The 16,030-nt window shown below is 35.3% G+C and overlaps 1 protein-coding gene across 5 annotated transcripts in view; it reads left to right on the top strand.

The window, feature by feature from the left end:
- Nucleotides 1-16,030, top strand: part of R3HDM1 (R3H domain containing 1) — a 177,406-nt gene that overhangs the window by 118,563 nt on the left and 42,813 nt on the right. For all 5 annotated transcript variants that reach the window (XM_069458784.1, XM_069458869.1, XM_069459024.1 and 2 more), the window contains 2 exons: nucleotides 9,562-9,716; nucleotides 12,899-13,050. In XM_069458784.1, the coding sequence (XP_069314885.1) occupies nucleotides 9,562-9,716; nucleotides 12,899-13,050 (307 nt within the window). The remainder of the gene's footprint in view (nucleotides 1-9,561; nucleotides 9,717-12,898; nucleotides 13,051-16,030) is intronic.

Here is a 16,030-nt window from a genome sequence, read left to right as displayed (position 1 = left end):
ACAAAAAAGAAATTCTGGCTGTATATACATTAGGCTTTTTGGACAATGCATTGTATAACACAGAAGAACAACAAAATAAGAGTCAGAATCCTGACGGCCCTTAGTCATTTTAACTGGTGTTTAAGCGTATCACTTAAAGCCTCTGGGTTTCAGTTTACCCACTTGCAAAGTAAGGAAATTTTACTATATTGTCTATTGAAGCCTCTGTGTACTTTAAAATTCCATGATTCTGTGTGTCTCATGTGAGTCATTTCTAGTTCAGAAAGGTGGAATATTAGAGAATTTGTTTGTAATAGCTTAGCAATTTATTGTCACTAACTGGAGTCATGTAAACAACTATTTCAAAAGATCTGGTTACTTGCCAGTTGTAATAATGGAGATTTATTATCTTAATCTTTTATCATAAAATAATATAGTTTGAATACTATAAAGTACGCTACCTATAAAGAGTTTGGTAAACTATTAATATAAAGAAACTTTTCCTGCTTGTAGTAATTATAGCAAAGATTTTAGGTATTTGAACCCCTGGCTCTTTTCTTTGTAGCTGCTTTTATTCTTATGACTCTTTTTAAAAGTTTGCAGCTTCACCATATATGTTTAATATTTTGCAATAATTGGCCTTGTTCCTGAGCTGTTGGATTCGGGGCCGTAGCACTGTCTGAGAGGTTTACATTTCTCACAGTGAACCGGTCTCTTTTTCAGCTGCTTCCTGGCTTCTTTTTACTCAGGTTTCCACTGCTTTTTTGCTTTTTTTTTCTAATGCTGTATTAAGGTGTTTACATTTGCTTACATTTTTTTCATTAATTGTAATGCCTTTTAAGCATGCCAGACTCATTAGCAGAAGTCAAATATGTCTCTTTCCCTATTGCTACATAACTTTTTAAGGACACTATTATTCATTAAAGCAGGCCATCAGATGGACCTAAGACTCCTAAATGTATTTGAAGCTACTTGAGCTCCTACCAAGGATATGATTCGATTTTTTTCCCCAGACTGTGGTGTTACTGCACACCTGTGGGAACCAAAGTGATTCTATGATGCTAAATATTTTAGTTTTGCAGCCAGTTGAAAATTTCAAAAAATATCAATACATTGTATCTTTAGTCTTAGCTTTCCGGATAACTCAGAACCATGTCATTCCAAATTGATTAAATTTCGTTACCAGCAGACTGTGGTAGGAGCCTGATGAACCACACTGTAGGAGGAACATTTTAGGATGAATAGTCTTTAAGGTATGCAGAACATTGGCAGCATTGCAAGGCAGAAATTTGAGAGTAACTGGATGTAAAAGGCAAGCAAGGGAAAAACGACATTATTGGGTAAGCAGAGGAGAGGGCTTATTGAGAGGAGAGTCAGTTGTGTCAAACAGGGACTCAAGGCACAAAAGTCAATAATTTCCTCATTGACAACTTTTGACCCAAGTAATAGGAATTTTGTATTTGTATTACTAAGTGGTGGCCCTGGCTTTGTTTTTTCATTGATTCTGTGAGCATTTCTTAGTATGTATTGTGTGACCAGCACAGATTCAGACATTGTATAATACCTACAAATCCACCTATTTCCCTTTTCCCTTCTCCATTAACCTGCCGCCACTGAAATCTGGAGCCAAATATATCTGGTAAGTACCCATAGATTTCCTTGAGTTGTATAGATTCTTCCATGAGGTAGTTATTAAGTAGATGTGAGCTATAACCTTTGTGTGGCTGTTTTTATAGAATTGTTTTTTGTTTGTGTATATGTTTATTTCAGGCACAGGAGTAGGAGAAGAGAGGATGATAGAGGAGAAAGGATAGTGAAGGTGTGATGGCACCTCTGTCTCCTTCCAAATACACCTGCGGGGCTAGCCTTAGTTGAACCTGCCTGCCCACTAAAATAATGCCACAGACAGAAGACTGACCAGGATTATAAGATGAGGTTTTGATGATTTGGAAACAATTCTTCTAAATTGTCTTGCAGATACCTAGTTACAAACAAAGTTAGATTTAGTAAAATGGCTCATTTAAAAAAAAAAAAAAAACTGCCTTCCCAGTGCTTCTGTTGTACAAGTTCATTCAGTCTTGAAAAAATTTAGTAATATTTTTAAGTGAAATAACCTTAGATTTACGTGTATTCTGACAAAGCAATTCTTTAATTCTTTTTATTATTTTTCTGATTATGTCTAATCTGTGTTGTTAAGAATGCTTTCCTTTATCACAAATGCTAGCTCAGGTCACCTATATAAAATAAAACCAGCCTGTTAAAGCTTGTTCAATACTTTTCTGCTGAGCACTGCATTTACTTCTTGTTCTCTTCTCTGTTGAAGTGAGAGTTAAAAATAGAATATTCTTTGGAGCCCTCCAGGGAAGTGCCTGAGCCATCAATTTATATTGTCCTAGTTCTCTCAGCTTGCAGAATTAATTGTGCTTTCCTCTGAAAGTGCTAGAAGAAATGGGATAATATTGCAACAGTGCAGTTCTTTACCAGGAGAATGGTAGTGTTAAAAAACACCTATGTTGAGATCCAGATGTTTATTCTATTGTTTGGTGTCACTTACTATTGCCATTGCTTGCTTTACGTAATGGAGGCTTTCCCACAATATTGACACAAATGTCTATAAAAGATACGCTGTTTTCCTCTAACTTCCAAGGTAAATTCAGACATATTACAGGAAGAATTTTTTTAATTCTATTATGGTGAAACATACTTTTTAATGAAGAAAGAATAATTTATATGGTAGCCAAGTTGGTGATAAACTGAGTGTCAGAATACTGGAAATACTCTTGTAGCATTTAAAAAATGATACTTTTCATTCTCTAGGATTCTACTTCTCCTTCCTAATCCTCAACCTTCTCCCTCTTTTCCAGGTCATTGGATTTTTTTTCTCTTACTTGGCAGTCTTCAAACTATGCTTTTGAAACTATCAGAACTATGTATCCCCTCTTCCTTTTATCTGAATAATTAGATAAGGAACCTGAATCACAGTGCCACTTCTGTAGGTGCCATTCTGTAACAGTCCATGCTCAGGAGCCTGAAATTCCTTTGTGTGAACAAAGGTTCAGAGGAATTTGTGAGCAACTCAGTTTTTTCAAGATGTAAATTTTATTAAGCAAGTATATGTAAAGTGAGGCATGCTTGTAATTAAATGATTCTGGTTTTTATGTTGATAATTATTTTATTAATAATTTTGTCTTACATAGACAATATTCTTGCCTTTGATTGGATTAGTAGAATGATGGGTGGAGGGTGTTTTCAGTGCTTTCCAACTGAATATTTCTAGTTTTGCTTGTGACTATAATAATTTTAACCAACATAGATTCCACAGTCTTCTTTCATTAAAAGAAAAGTCCAACAGTCTTTTAGTAACCTTTAATATCCTGCTCTTTAGAGAGCATAATCCAAAAAGGATATACTTTTTAGCCAGTTGCTATGTTGTGTGTTTGTTATAATTATCAGAATGAGTGATAAAACATTTCTTCATGACTTCTGGAAAAAAACAGTTCAGGTACTTGTCCTAATGCTAGTAGAATTTCCCTCCTGGGCTACCAGTCATACACAGCATCAAACGTTAAATGACACTTTTAGTTGTGACAGTTTAGAAAGGTTCCTCAGGTCCTGATGACTTCCTACCCATTGTGGTTCAAATGTGGTGGGTTTTCCTGCCTTGAATGTAAATGGAAATGGAAAAAAGCCTTTGTTTCACTTCACCCATGAAACAGAACAGCTCCCCTTGCACACAAGGTATCCAGGTTAAAGCTGACATTGCCCCACTGGTTAAAGTCTGACTTCCTGGCAAACCAACCTGACTTTGTGGAGAAGACACCCAACATTTTATGAATATTCTGCTAGAGAAATGATATATTGATTCATCTGGAATATGGCAATAGGGTATATACATTTTGACCAAAAGTAGCCTCTGAGGCAAAACAGCCAAAGCTGGAAAAACAAACAACACATGTACTCACCATTAAATTGGAACTAATCGACCAACACTTATGTGCACATATGGAGATAACATTAACCATAAATCAAGCTAGGAGGGAGGGGGGAGGAGGGGAATGGGTACATTCACACCTAATGGGTACAATGCACACTATCTGAGGGATACACACTCTCTGAAAGATGGGCACACTTACAACTTTGACTTAAAAGGTACAAAAGCAATTTATGTAACCAAAATGTTTGTATCCCTGTCATAGTCTGAAATAAAATTAAATTAATAAAATAAAATAAATAACAGCCAAGCTAAAACCCAAAGAACATTGGAGATTAACATGGAAATACTTGGGCTGAGAGACATAGAACCATGGCATGTGGAACCTGAAATACATCACCATTTGAGCTTCCTCTTGCACTTCCAGTTGTTTTATACAACTTACATATATAATCTAATTATAATAAGGAAAGGAAGTATAATTCTGAAATATGTAGGTTACATAGGTGTCAAACCATACATCTTGGGAGTAGTAGACAAAACAAGTGAAGGAAAATCCATTTCAGGGAAAAGACATTATGGACTCATAAACTCTTACACCTGCTCTTTTTTTTTTTTTAGCTCCCACATTCATGTAACTACCACCTGGACAAAGTACTCAACAATCTTTCATCCTGATTCCTGTTTTGAATAGTAATACTTATAAATAATCATTAACTCAGATGAACAGAGCGTTTGCTGGTTGATTGAGTTTTATTTACAATAATTCTCTGTTTTCCTACAATTAAATTTATCTTGCAACTTAGGTATATCAAACTACAGTATAAGTCTTCATTAACCAAAATTCTCAGAATATGGAAAAGAGGCCAGGTTGTGCTTATTTGATCAGTATTGCCATAATACTTTTTCTACTTCAACATTTGTCCCTGAGAAAAGTAAATTTTAGAATCAGACAGTTGTGTGCAGTTCCCAGCTACACACTTACAAGCTGTTGACCTTGGACAAGGCATATGAACCTCTCTGTGCCTTTGTTTCTTCATCTGAAAAATGGAGATAATAATTATACCTATTTCATAAGATTGTGAGCACTAAATGAGTTAACTTACATAAAATATGCAGTGCCTGAAACCTAATAAATGTTATATGAGTGTTAGCTATTAATATTACCTTGTGGTGCCATTGAAGCAATGATAATTATATGGTATTTTAAATGAAAAGGCATAGGAATTTTGGGCTGCATTCCAGGCCAGACACAGGGAGCTGACATAATTTGTCCTAAAAACTTTAGTCTTTTGTCTTTTTAGCTTCTTGACACATGCCTTCATCTTGAAGGTACAGCAGAGATCAGTTGAGTTCTTTTTTCATCCTTTGATTGTTAAACTTGAAGTATAAATATGTTTTGAGGAAATTACTTAAGTACTTCCTTCCCATAGATTGTAAAATCTCTGTTGATCAGGTGTGGAAACATTACATGAAAAAAGGCTTTGCAACAGTATGTGTCATATAATTTCATTTCTGTAGATAAAGTAATTGAGTATATATGTTGCTCTCTGCATAGAAAATGAGGCTAGCCATATATACAACATGTAAATGGTAATTACAAGTGATTATTTTTTCACAGTGGCTTTTTCTTTTTTTGTGTTTTCCAAATTTTCAACAATGAAAATCTTTATGATCAAATAAGATTTTTTAAAAGGTGTTTTTAATGTCTACATTTTTAGAAATATGCTAATAATACCTTCATTTCAAGCTTTATATCAATATTAGATATAAATTGAAACAATTTTATATTCTTTCTTATCAAGTGAGCACTTTTAGGTTAATTACATGAGATCTGTGATTCACTTGTGTAATTTTCTAGTAGACATTTAATGAGTGATCCATGAATTCCAGACTGATGTGATTTGTATTCATGGAATTTAAGTGTCATTTTAATGAAAAGGTGATTAAATGTATTTAACCTTCTAAACTAATCTTACCTTAAAATTTAAATTCAGCTTTTCTTATGAGAAACCATTCTCTGAATGTGAACCGTGAGAAACTGGCCATTCTTAGCCTGTCAGCACATAGTAAGCTTCTGGTTTTGTGTAGACGCATATATTGTTTTGGTTCCATTCTGTTAAGAATAAGTTTTTCCCTGTTGTTCACTCACTAAGTGTAAGTATTAAGTGCCTACTTTTTGGCTTAGCTGTGTGATAGTTGACATGAGTTGTTTTAAAGGGGAGGGGTGACTGTTAAAATTTCTTCCTTTACTTTTAAAAAGCATACCATTTGCATTTTTTTAAGGTACACAAACAATGAGAGAACAACTGGCAAGAAAACATTGATATTACCTGTAGAGTTTCATGAGATGTGGTGTAAGGAAATGGACAAAATCATGAGGGGATTAATAAGAGAGCTTATTAGGGAAGGTATTTTCTTTTAAAGTGTTTGGCATTCTTATTTTTAATAGCTCTCCTATCATTCAGGGACACATTCCTAGTTTATGTTACTTGTGAAGGAAGTACTAATGTTAGTGTTTTTTTACTTTCACAATCTTTAAAATCTAGAACTTGCTGGTAATTTTCACCCCTCTTCCACTTGTAAAACCTTTGGTTCTCCACCAGTATTCTATTCTGCCTTCATCTTTCACTTTTCACCCCACATACCTTGTCCAGACACTCCCGACTGTTCCCTACTCCTCAAACATATTATTCATTTTTTACTTTTTCCAGGTCTTTGCTTTTTACTGGAACGTTCTTTTCATTTTTCTTTAAGTCTAAGCTCAAATGTCACCACCTCCATGAATATCAGTCAGGATTAATTTCTCCCTCTCTGTATTCTGATCTTCATATGGTATCATGGCTAAGAATGCCTTATTTCAAAGACAAGGACCCTAGCACTCTGGGAGGCCGAGGCAGGTGGATCATTTGAGCTCAGGAGTTCAAGACCAGCTTGAGCAAGAGCAAGACTCCATCTCTACTAACAAAATAGAAAGAAATTAGCTGGACAACTAAAAATATATAGAAAAAATTAGCCAGGCATGATGGCGCATGCCTGTAGTCCCAGCTACTCGGGAGGCTAAGGCAGTAGGATTGCTTGAGCCCAGGAGTTTGAGGTTGCTGTGAGCTAGGCTGATGCCACGGCACTCTAGCCCGGGCAACAGAGCGAGAATCTGTCTCAAAAAAAAAAGAAAAGACAAAGACCATGTCATACTCATCTTTATATAGCCCAGCTGGCATATCCTGGGCTCACAGTATCCTTTTTTACTACCCTCTGTAACAAATGACCAGATACTAGGGTCACATGTTTTAGAGTTTTAGATTTCATGTTGTCATATTTTCAAAATGTGCATGGTGTTTGTGTATGTGTATGGCAATTAGTAGGCATGGACATTAATAGAGGTTGGATGCATTAAGGAATCTAAAATACCATTGGGAATTTAATGATACAAATTCCATGATGTAATGTCCAAGTGATCCTACCTTAAACCACCGTGACATAGTTTCTATAGCTATTTACTGAAAGCCTTCTGTCTCAGACCTTTTATCATAAGAAAGAATTTTAGGCAGGAGACCTCCAAGATGAGTCTCCAAAAATAGGTAAATTTAGGTAAATAAAAAATTCAGAACTACATTTGCACATGAATTGGGTTTGTTTTTTATAAAGCTTTCAAGGCAACCTTTAACCTTGCGTATATTTGAATAAACTGCAAAAGATATGTAAAACATTTGAGTTTCTTGAGGGGATGTGACTGTTTAAGTCAGAAGTATTTTAAGTTAGATTATATTACAGTGAATTCTGCCAGATATCCATGGTTGGTTGGTTGGTTTGTTTTCATTTTAGTAGACTATAATTTACCAAGACTGTTTTAAGAAATTATTATCCCAGTCTGTGGTAGAGCCCAAATTGTGATGCTACAATAGATGTGTGGGATGGGAGGGGGTGTCTGTGTGTCTGTCTTGAGAGTTGACATTTCCAACACAAGAAAATGTCTCATGTTCAAATCTCATTTCCATTCTTGTCCTTTATCTTCCTAGGGGTGGGAATTTGTCAGTGTATATTTTGATGGAGTTTGGGATATTGGGTGTGAATTTGAAATACTTGTCATTTGATGAACTGAAAATAGTGTTGAATGTTAGTTGTTAGACTAAAAAGCAAGAAAGAAATTTCTTCTGCTCTCTTCCTTTACATGCCTAAAAGTTCAAGTAATACAGGAAATTCACAAGGGAGAAAGTTTTAGCAAACAGTGTATTATCAATCACTGTATTACAGATAAGGACTAGATTATACATTTTTTGTACAAATTTGGATTGGTGGGAAGTCATTTGAAACATGACCATAAAGCACTTTTGCCATAGAAATAACATCATTTTACAAAAATCTTCACTGTTAAAGAATTTCCTTTGACTGCATTTTTACTTTGTTGTTGCTAATATGTTGCTTGGTTATCAGATATACTTTGTATTTATATTTTTGAAGAAAGTTGGTGCTAGATTTCATTCAATTATTTAGTCCTTGAGCAGAATCCACAGATACTATTATCTATAATCAATACTTGAAATTGCAGTTTTTGTTGCTTTAGGGATTAATGAAGATGTAAATGAAAAACGGCTATTTATAAGATAGCAAAATATATTTATGTTGTTATCAGGGAAATAATTTCATTGCCCTTTATCTGTTGATGTTTGTATAAGCAGTGCTATAGTTGAGTTTATCTTTATAAAAACTTTTTCAATGCCCTAAAGCTAGATGATTATTTTTACCTGTTTTTTTAAAAAGAGAATTTGTGGTAGCTTCTAGTAATTTACATGAATGTTGAGCTCATTAGTGTACCTAAAGGAATTCTCTTAGAATGAGAACACAAAGTACAGTTCATATTCACTACTCAGAGCTTATCATTGTAGATTCTTATTTAAATAAATAAGTTCACTTGATAAAGGTAAATTTATATGCTTAATATACTACTTAAATTATCAATAGTGCCTTTAGCTTAGGGACAGTTGTCCCTTGGGAAATAATCTAAAAAATTACTGAGTAACTCAATTTGACATTTATCTTTGACACATTCCTAATATAAGGAGTCATATCTTAGTGTGATTTTTCAAACATGCAACCTTTCTATCAAAGTGGTTCTCTTCCCCCATCTCTTTTTTTTGATCCTTAGCAGGGCAAGTTTCCTGAGCATGCAGCCTTTGCAGTTGCACAGGGCCCATGCCTGTGCTAATGTGTTTCTGCTACCAACTTGAAATGCTTAATAATTTTTTAACAAGGGGCCCTACATATTTTTCTTTTGCACTGGGCCCCACATATCATGTAGCCAGTCATGCTCCCCAAAAACTAGTTGTCGTAACAGATTATAAAACACATTGAATAGTAATTTCCTGTGTCAACTAAGTGTGCAACCCTATAACTTTTCTCAACTGTAGAAGAAATATTTGTACGTAGATTTTGTTTGAATGTATTTTAGAGGGGGAAAGTGTAGCTGACTTGGGTTACCTACCTACATAGTAAACTTTTTGAATGTCATCTAAGTGTTTTGGGGTATTTGCCCTTTAATAAAAATTCTGTCATTTTAGAACATGAAAGTACTTGCTTAAAATTTTTAAAAAAAATTATTAGATGAAATAAATTAAATTCAAAGCAGGATTTAACTCATTTTGCTATTACAGGTTATCAAGTTATGCCCAACCAGCAGCAAAACTACCAAGGAATAATTGGAGTTCAGCAACCCCAGAGTCAGAATCTAGTCAGTGGCCAACCCAACAGCATTGGAAATCAGATTCAAGGAGTAGTCATCCCCTATCCCACAGTGCCAACGTATCAGGTATGTTGTCTCTTTTACCTACTTTGGGTAGAGATAATTTTGAATAAATTAAGTGTGTAACTATCATACATCTTTTATGTTCTCCTTTTAATACAGGGAAAACACTTCTGTAATATGCAATTTTATAGTCTTAACAGATTAGTCATAACAGCTTTGTTTTATCCTCATTTTATTGCTTTATTCATTCACTTCATTAATATTTAGAATATCTGAACCACACTGATATTGGCAAGTAAGTTTTGTCTGGCATTGTCTGTAGTTCCAACAATATATGTATATAAGCAAGTGTCCTACTCTATTCTTCAGCTCCTTAGAAAGTCTTTATTGGCAGGGAAGAGAAGAATAGAAAGAAAAGAAAAATAGAGGTGGGGGGATAGGCATTTGAAATAGTGAATTATTATAGTATAGATCATAAATCATTATTTATAGAATAGGGAAGTATGTACAGTTTCCCATGCTGGGGGTGATTTTTTTTCCCCCATCTCAATCCCAGAAAGCGATGATATGTCATGTATTTAAAATGTCATGGGTTTTAATTTACAGTTCTAAAGCAGAAATACCTATTATTTCATAAATAAACAGTGTCTTTAGTATAATAGGACACATTTTCAGAATTTGTTTTACCTTATTTCATCTTTATGGAATAACTTACAAGTGGGTTCATTTCATTAGCCTCATGGCTTTTCGTAGCTGAGTCTGATTTTAAGAACTCCAAAGACCATTTTCATTCATCCTAAGGAAAAAATAATCTAGTTGGGTATATAAAATGCATATGTATTTTATCGGGACACATGTAAACAAATTGGTGGCAGTATACAGACCAGTAACTGAGAGGATCATGAAATAAAGCAATGAATAGGTTAGGTACTTGATACTGAAAGCTTCTGGGAAGTGAGAAACCTTTAACTAGCTCTGAAAAGAAAATTATGGAGATAAATTCGTTAAGAAGACATTCTGGTTGTAAGCAAAGGTGCAAGCATATTCCATATAGTTCCAGAATATTCAAATTAAAATGTGGAATTGTGAAGTGTTATTGATCATTAAGAGTATGCCTCACTTTTGAAGCCTCTTAATAATAGAAAGCAACTACAAAAAAAGAAAAGATACGTCATGAAGCTAGGCTTTGCATCTTTCCTTTCTCTCATATCCCCCATGTTTTTTACTCCTTATCCTCCATGCTTAAACCTAGGTACTCGAGCCTGCCCTTCCTGTTTCCCCCATAGCTAAACGTTAGAATCATCACTTCCTTCTCAAGGATCCTGGTCATGCTGTCTAATCCAATATGTTGAACATCTGTTAGATGCCCAGGCACTGTGCTAGGTGCTAAAGATTCAATTAAGTAAAATCTGCCTTTGATCTTTAAGGGCTCATAGTCTAGTCAGAGAAATGTCATTTTTAAATAAATTATAGCCTTATTAGTATAGTCTTTTTTAATGGAGCTTAATATTGAAAGTATTCCAGAGATAAGATAGTTATAATTTCTATAGCATACATTTTTACAAATTAAAATTTTTTTCTCATGGTATTTCATGTAATACTCACATTGAGTGAATAATTGTAAGAAGTGTTGCTCTGACCAGCGATGAATGACTCACCTGCTTTATAGTATGCTCTGTACCATATTTGGTAGACAAGCTGGGTAGTGATAAACTGTCATCTAAAAAATAAGCCAGGAAAGTCATCTGTCCTTAGTAGTGAATTCTGTGGCTGTATATTCTCAAGTAACAGCCACTCTCTCATTTTTGGTGCTTCATATTTTTTTCTTTACCTGGTTATAAATTTATTCCAATAGTTTAAGTCATCTAGATTGAGCTATATCATTTATCCCAGATCTGCACTGCATATATATTAACTTAGATACACACAGAAATAATCTCAGAAAGTTACACTGCCTTAATAGACAAAAAGTCTGAAATATGTTGTATTGTACAGACTTAGATAAATCACATCAGTAATTTTCTATTTGAGATAAATGAGCCAAAGGGAAAGTAATTAAGAGACCACTGTATATTTTGAGAGGACTAGTGCATTTCAGAAACATATAAACAAGACTTTTAAATCACAGAGCTCTAGGCATAGAGAATAGTGAAATGGTTAAAGAACTGAGGCTCTGGAGCCAGAGGGCATGGTTTTGAATCCTTACTTTCCTACTTACTAGCTATACAATCTTAGGCAAGTTACATAACCTCAGTTTACCCATCTGTGAATCAGAGATGATAAAAGCACCTTCTTAGGTTGTTAGGAAACCTTAATGAGATAATATACCGAAAGAACTTAGAAGAGAATCTGATACATGGTAGTAAGTATTCAGTAATATTACCCCTCATTATCATTACTATTGCTGACATCATCTTCATCAGCACAAGTTTTTATATTGGCTTTATTTTTTTAAATCATTATAATCCAACTCGAATATCGTGGTACATTTGTAAATTAAGAGCCCTTTATGCCTATGTGGTTTCTATTTTAGAAACCGTAGAAACTAGAGAATTGAAGGGTCTATTATGTCCATGTAGTTTCATGTAGGTAATAAAGAAAACAGAATTGAAAGACTCATTCACTGAATGCCTACTATACTAGATTCTTCAGATGTGCTAATGGAGATAATACCTCCTCTGTAATGGAGATGTTGTTTTCATTTTTTTCAGATAAGGAACTGAAGGGCCTCAGAATAGTTACATCATTTGCCCGGTGTCACACAGTAAGGTGACAGAGCTGCCATCACATCTAGATATCTTAAGCTCCCAAGCTCTCACTGTCTCTGATCCATTATACCTCACTGATGCCCTGCCTGAGTCTTACTTAGCTCTCCCTGAGGTAAACTTTGGGAGTTACTCTCCCAAAGTAACTGTGTTACTTTTTCCATGACAGATGGTCATCCTTATGCAGAAAATTTCTTTTTTCAAAATAACTGACTTAGGTACTTATGGCATATCATTTCGTAATCTATGCATCTAGCCTACAGTGTGTATAGTTGGTAAATCCTAGCCAAAAATAATAGCTGGCTCACGGGAATATAGAAATAAAGTGATAGTGCTGTGGCTAACCTACCAGGAAAGCCTTTTGGCAGTATTAGCTTATCCTGAACTGCTGCTGCTTTAAAAGTTAATGGAGGCTGGACACATAAACTTTTGCAAGGCTTCGAAAAACATTTTTACTTTAAATTGTCTTTCAAATTTTAGGTTTCACTGCCTCAAGGTTCTCAAGGAATTGCCCATCAGACTTATCAACAGCCTGTTATGTTCCCGAATCAGTCTAATCAAGGATCTATGCCCACAACAGGAATGCCTGTTTACTATAGTGTCATTCCACCTGGCCAACAAAATAATTTAAGGTGAGTGTGCTAAGAAATGTGTAATCCTCTAGCTTTTCATTGTTTATCAGGATTGTTATCTGTTGCTAGTTTTAAAGTTGACTAAGGGGCCGGGCGCGGTGGCTCACACCTGTCACCCTAGCACTCTGGGAGGCCGAGGCGGAAGGATTGCCCGAGGTCAGGAGTTCAAGACCAGCCTGAACAAGAGCGAGACCCCATCTCTACTAAAAATAGAAAGAAATTATGTGGACAGCTAAAAATATATATATAGAAAAATTAGCCGGGCATGGTGGCGCATGCCTGTAGTCTCAACTACTCGGGAGGCTGAGGCAGAAGGATTGCTTAAGCCCAGGAGTTTGAGGTTGCTGTGAGCTAGGCTGACGCCACGGCACTCTAGCCCGTGCAACAGAGCGAGACTCTGTCTCAAAAAAAATAAAAATAAATAAAGTTGACTCAGGGGCATTACCTAGAATCATTCTCTAATGTAGCGTAGAAAAACAGTCTATTTTTTAAATATTTATTTTAGCAAAATCAGTATACGCAAAGCATTTGCTATGTAAACTAAAGGAGAGTCAAGTCTCTCTTGTGCCTACACTTTAGGCCAATCTCCTTTTACTCACCGAAATGGAGTAATAGTTGGCCATTGGCCTTGGAGATTAGAATGTTTATTTATTGATAGTTAAGATTTTTGTAGGAGTCTGGAGAGATTGTATTCCCTGTACATAACCTTAGCAGCAAAATATCTTGCTGGAATTTTTCAGGCTCTGAGGAGCTTGTTTTTCGTCAGTAGGGGAGGGAGGCATATAAGGGACGTAAATGACCATTTAGCTCTACATTAAAGCAAGTCATGAAGTATTTCATCAACTACCTAAAGTTGGAAGAGCAGAAGCTTCTCTGACAAGTCTAATGTGTTGAAAATATTATACTTCCCTTCAATTGGATCCCTTCAGTCCATTGTTCAGAATGTGTTACAAAGCCATTCGTTTATTCTCATGACATTCCTCTGAAGTTGCCTGTCAACCAGTTAGGGTTACGGGTGGCATTTGAGGGTGAAGAAAGGATTGACACACCTTGTTGTATTGAAATCCACTTTAAAGATGGGAGCTTGGTTCTGATTTTGTTGTCAGACCCCTCTATCCCCCGAAGAGAAACTCTCACATTTCCTCTCTCTTTCCCTGTGTGGCTGCCAATTTTTCGGCAAAGGGGAATGTGTTTGAAGAGACCCAGGCTTTTTAAATGGCAAGTTGTTTGGGAATCTCACAGGCAACTTTGTAAATTTATATAATTTTGAGGCCCAGCTCTTTTGAGGTAGAGCCTACTATATGATGAAAATAGAAATGTGTACTGAGTTAAATTTCCCATTTGTTGTGTGAGTTTAAATTCTATAAATAAGGAGAAATACTCTCAGTCTGAGTCTCTTTTCCTTATATATGTTAAGTTTTGGATCTAGAATGCCAAATCAGTTTCTGAATTGCCAATTAGAGGCATAATTCTATGTGCTAACGTAAGTGCAATGAAAGGTGAGAAAATTGCCAAATTATCTGCTTTTTAAGCCAAAGTTTAACCTTTTATTTATCAGAGAAAATTACCAAGGTAATCATTGCTATGTAGAGCAGAGGCTGAGAGAAATAGGTACTAAGTTAACCTCTGTAGGCCTACATACTGGGAAGAGGGGCTTTCATGAAGGAAGGAGATCAAGCCTATAAGAACCTGTAAATGGCTTAGGGTTTAACACTTTCCCCTGTCAGTTATATTTGTCAATCCCTTGAAACAAAAAAGATAGTGTATGCTTGATTTCTGAGGGAGCTGGCCCTAGGGGTGTGGATACAGGTGAGAGAGCACAATTCTGTACCTGTCTCTACAATCAGCCTTATTTTAAGCATGATGGTAGCATCCAAAAGCTGTCAAGTGGATGCTGATGTGACTATACTTTGAGAAACTATAGATTTAGTCCCTCAGCCTGTTTCTGCAAAGAAGATAAAAATTTGGAGATCTAGCCTTGGCCTGAGAAATAGCCTTGGAGCATAGCAATTAAAAGATAGATGAGGTTCCCTAAAAACCTCCAAAATGAATCTTGATAAAAAAAGTCTTTGGAATTACTCACAGCTTAAGGCCAGAACCCAAATGAGGCAGATAAACTTAAAATAAGGTATTTGTAAATTGGCAGTAGAATTGGTCACCATGTAGCAAACTGGCATTGATCTCTATCCAACTATAGATTACTGATATGTGAGGAATAAAATGGGTTGTACCTAAAGTAGGGAATATCTGTTATGTCAGACTTGTATCCTGGTACCTTTTGGACTAGTTACTTGGTAGGAAGTCAAGTCATGTACAGAATTAAGGATCCCTTTGGGTGAAAAAAATTTGTAATCAATTAATGGCACTTTTCAAAATTTAACAGCAGTCTTTACAGAAAAATCTTATTTCTGCTTCTGGTCAATATTTAATAAGACAAATCACCATAATATGAAATATTTCAGTACTTGGAACCATCACTTGAAAAATTGACTATTGGTATTTTTAATTAATCAGATAATTGAATTACCATCTAAGGGCTAATATATAGAGGCCATTCCTTCATAAATTTAGATTTAGTAGCTTATATAAATTATATTTTATCTTTCACATTTTAGTATAGTTACATGAAAAGCAAAAGGTTGTTCTGAATACTCGAGGCACCTAGAACCAGGGTCTGGCACAGAGTAGGAGCTTGGTACATCCATACTGATTGAACATATTTCTTAAATAGCAAAGGCCTGCTTGCACATGTGTGTATTACATATATGTCATTAATTATTGGCCTTCATTTTGTTTCCATAAACTCTATATACTTTTTAAATTTTTCCTCAGTGTTTTTTAAAATTACAAAATAAATACTTCTGTTTACACAAGTGAAGCAATACAGAGATTTAAAAGGAAAGCTAATCATCGTGCCCCACTCTGCCCCAGTCCCCTGGTCACCAGCATTCACATGCTAGCATGTGTTCTATCACATTGG

This window comes from Eulemur rufifrons, chromosome 1 (assembly GCF_041146395.1).
Source record: "Eulemur rufifrons isolate Redbay chromosome 1, OSU_ERuf_1, whole genome shotgun sequence".
NCBI classification, from domain to species: Eukaryota; Metazoa; Chordata; class Mammalia; order Primates; family Lemuridae; genus Eulemur; species Eulemur rufifrons.
The sequence above is the reverse complement of the archived record's forward strand: the minus strand, read 5'-3'. Positions and strand labels throughout refer to the sequence as shown.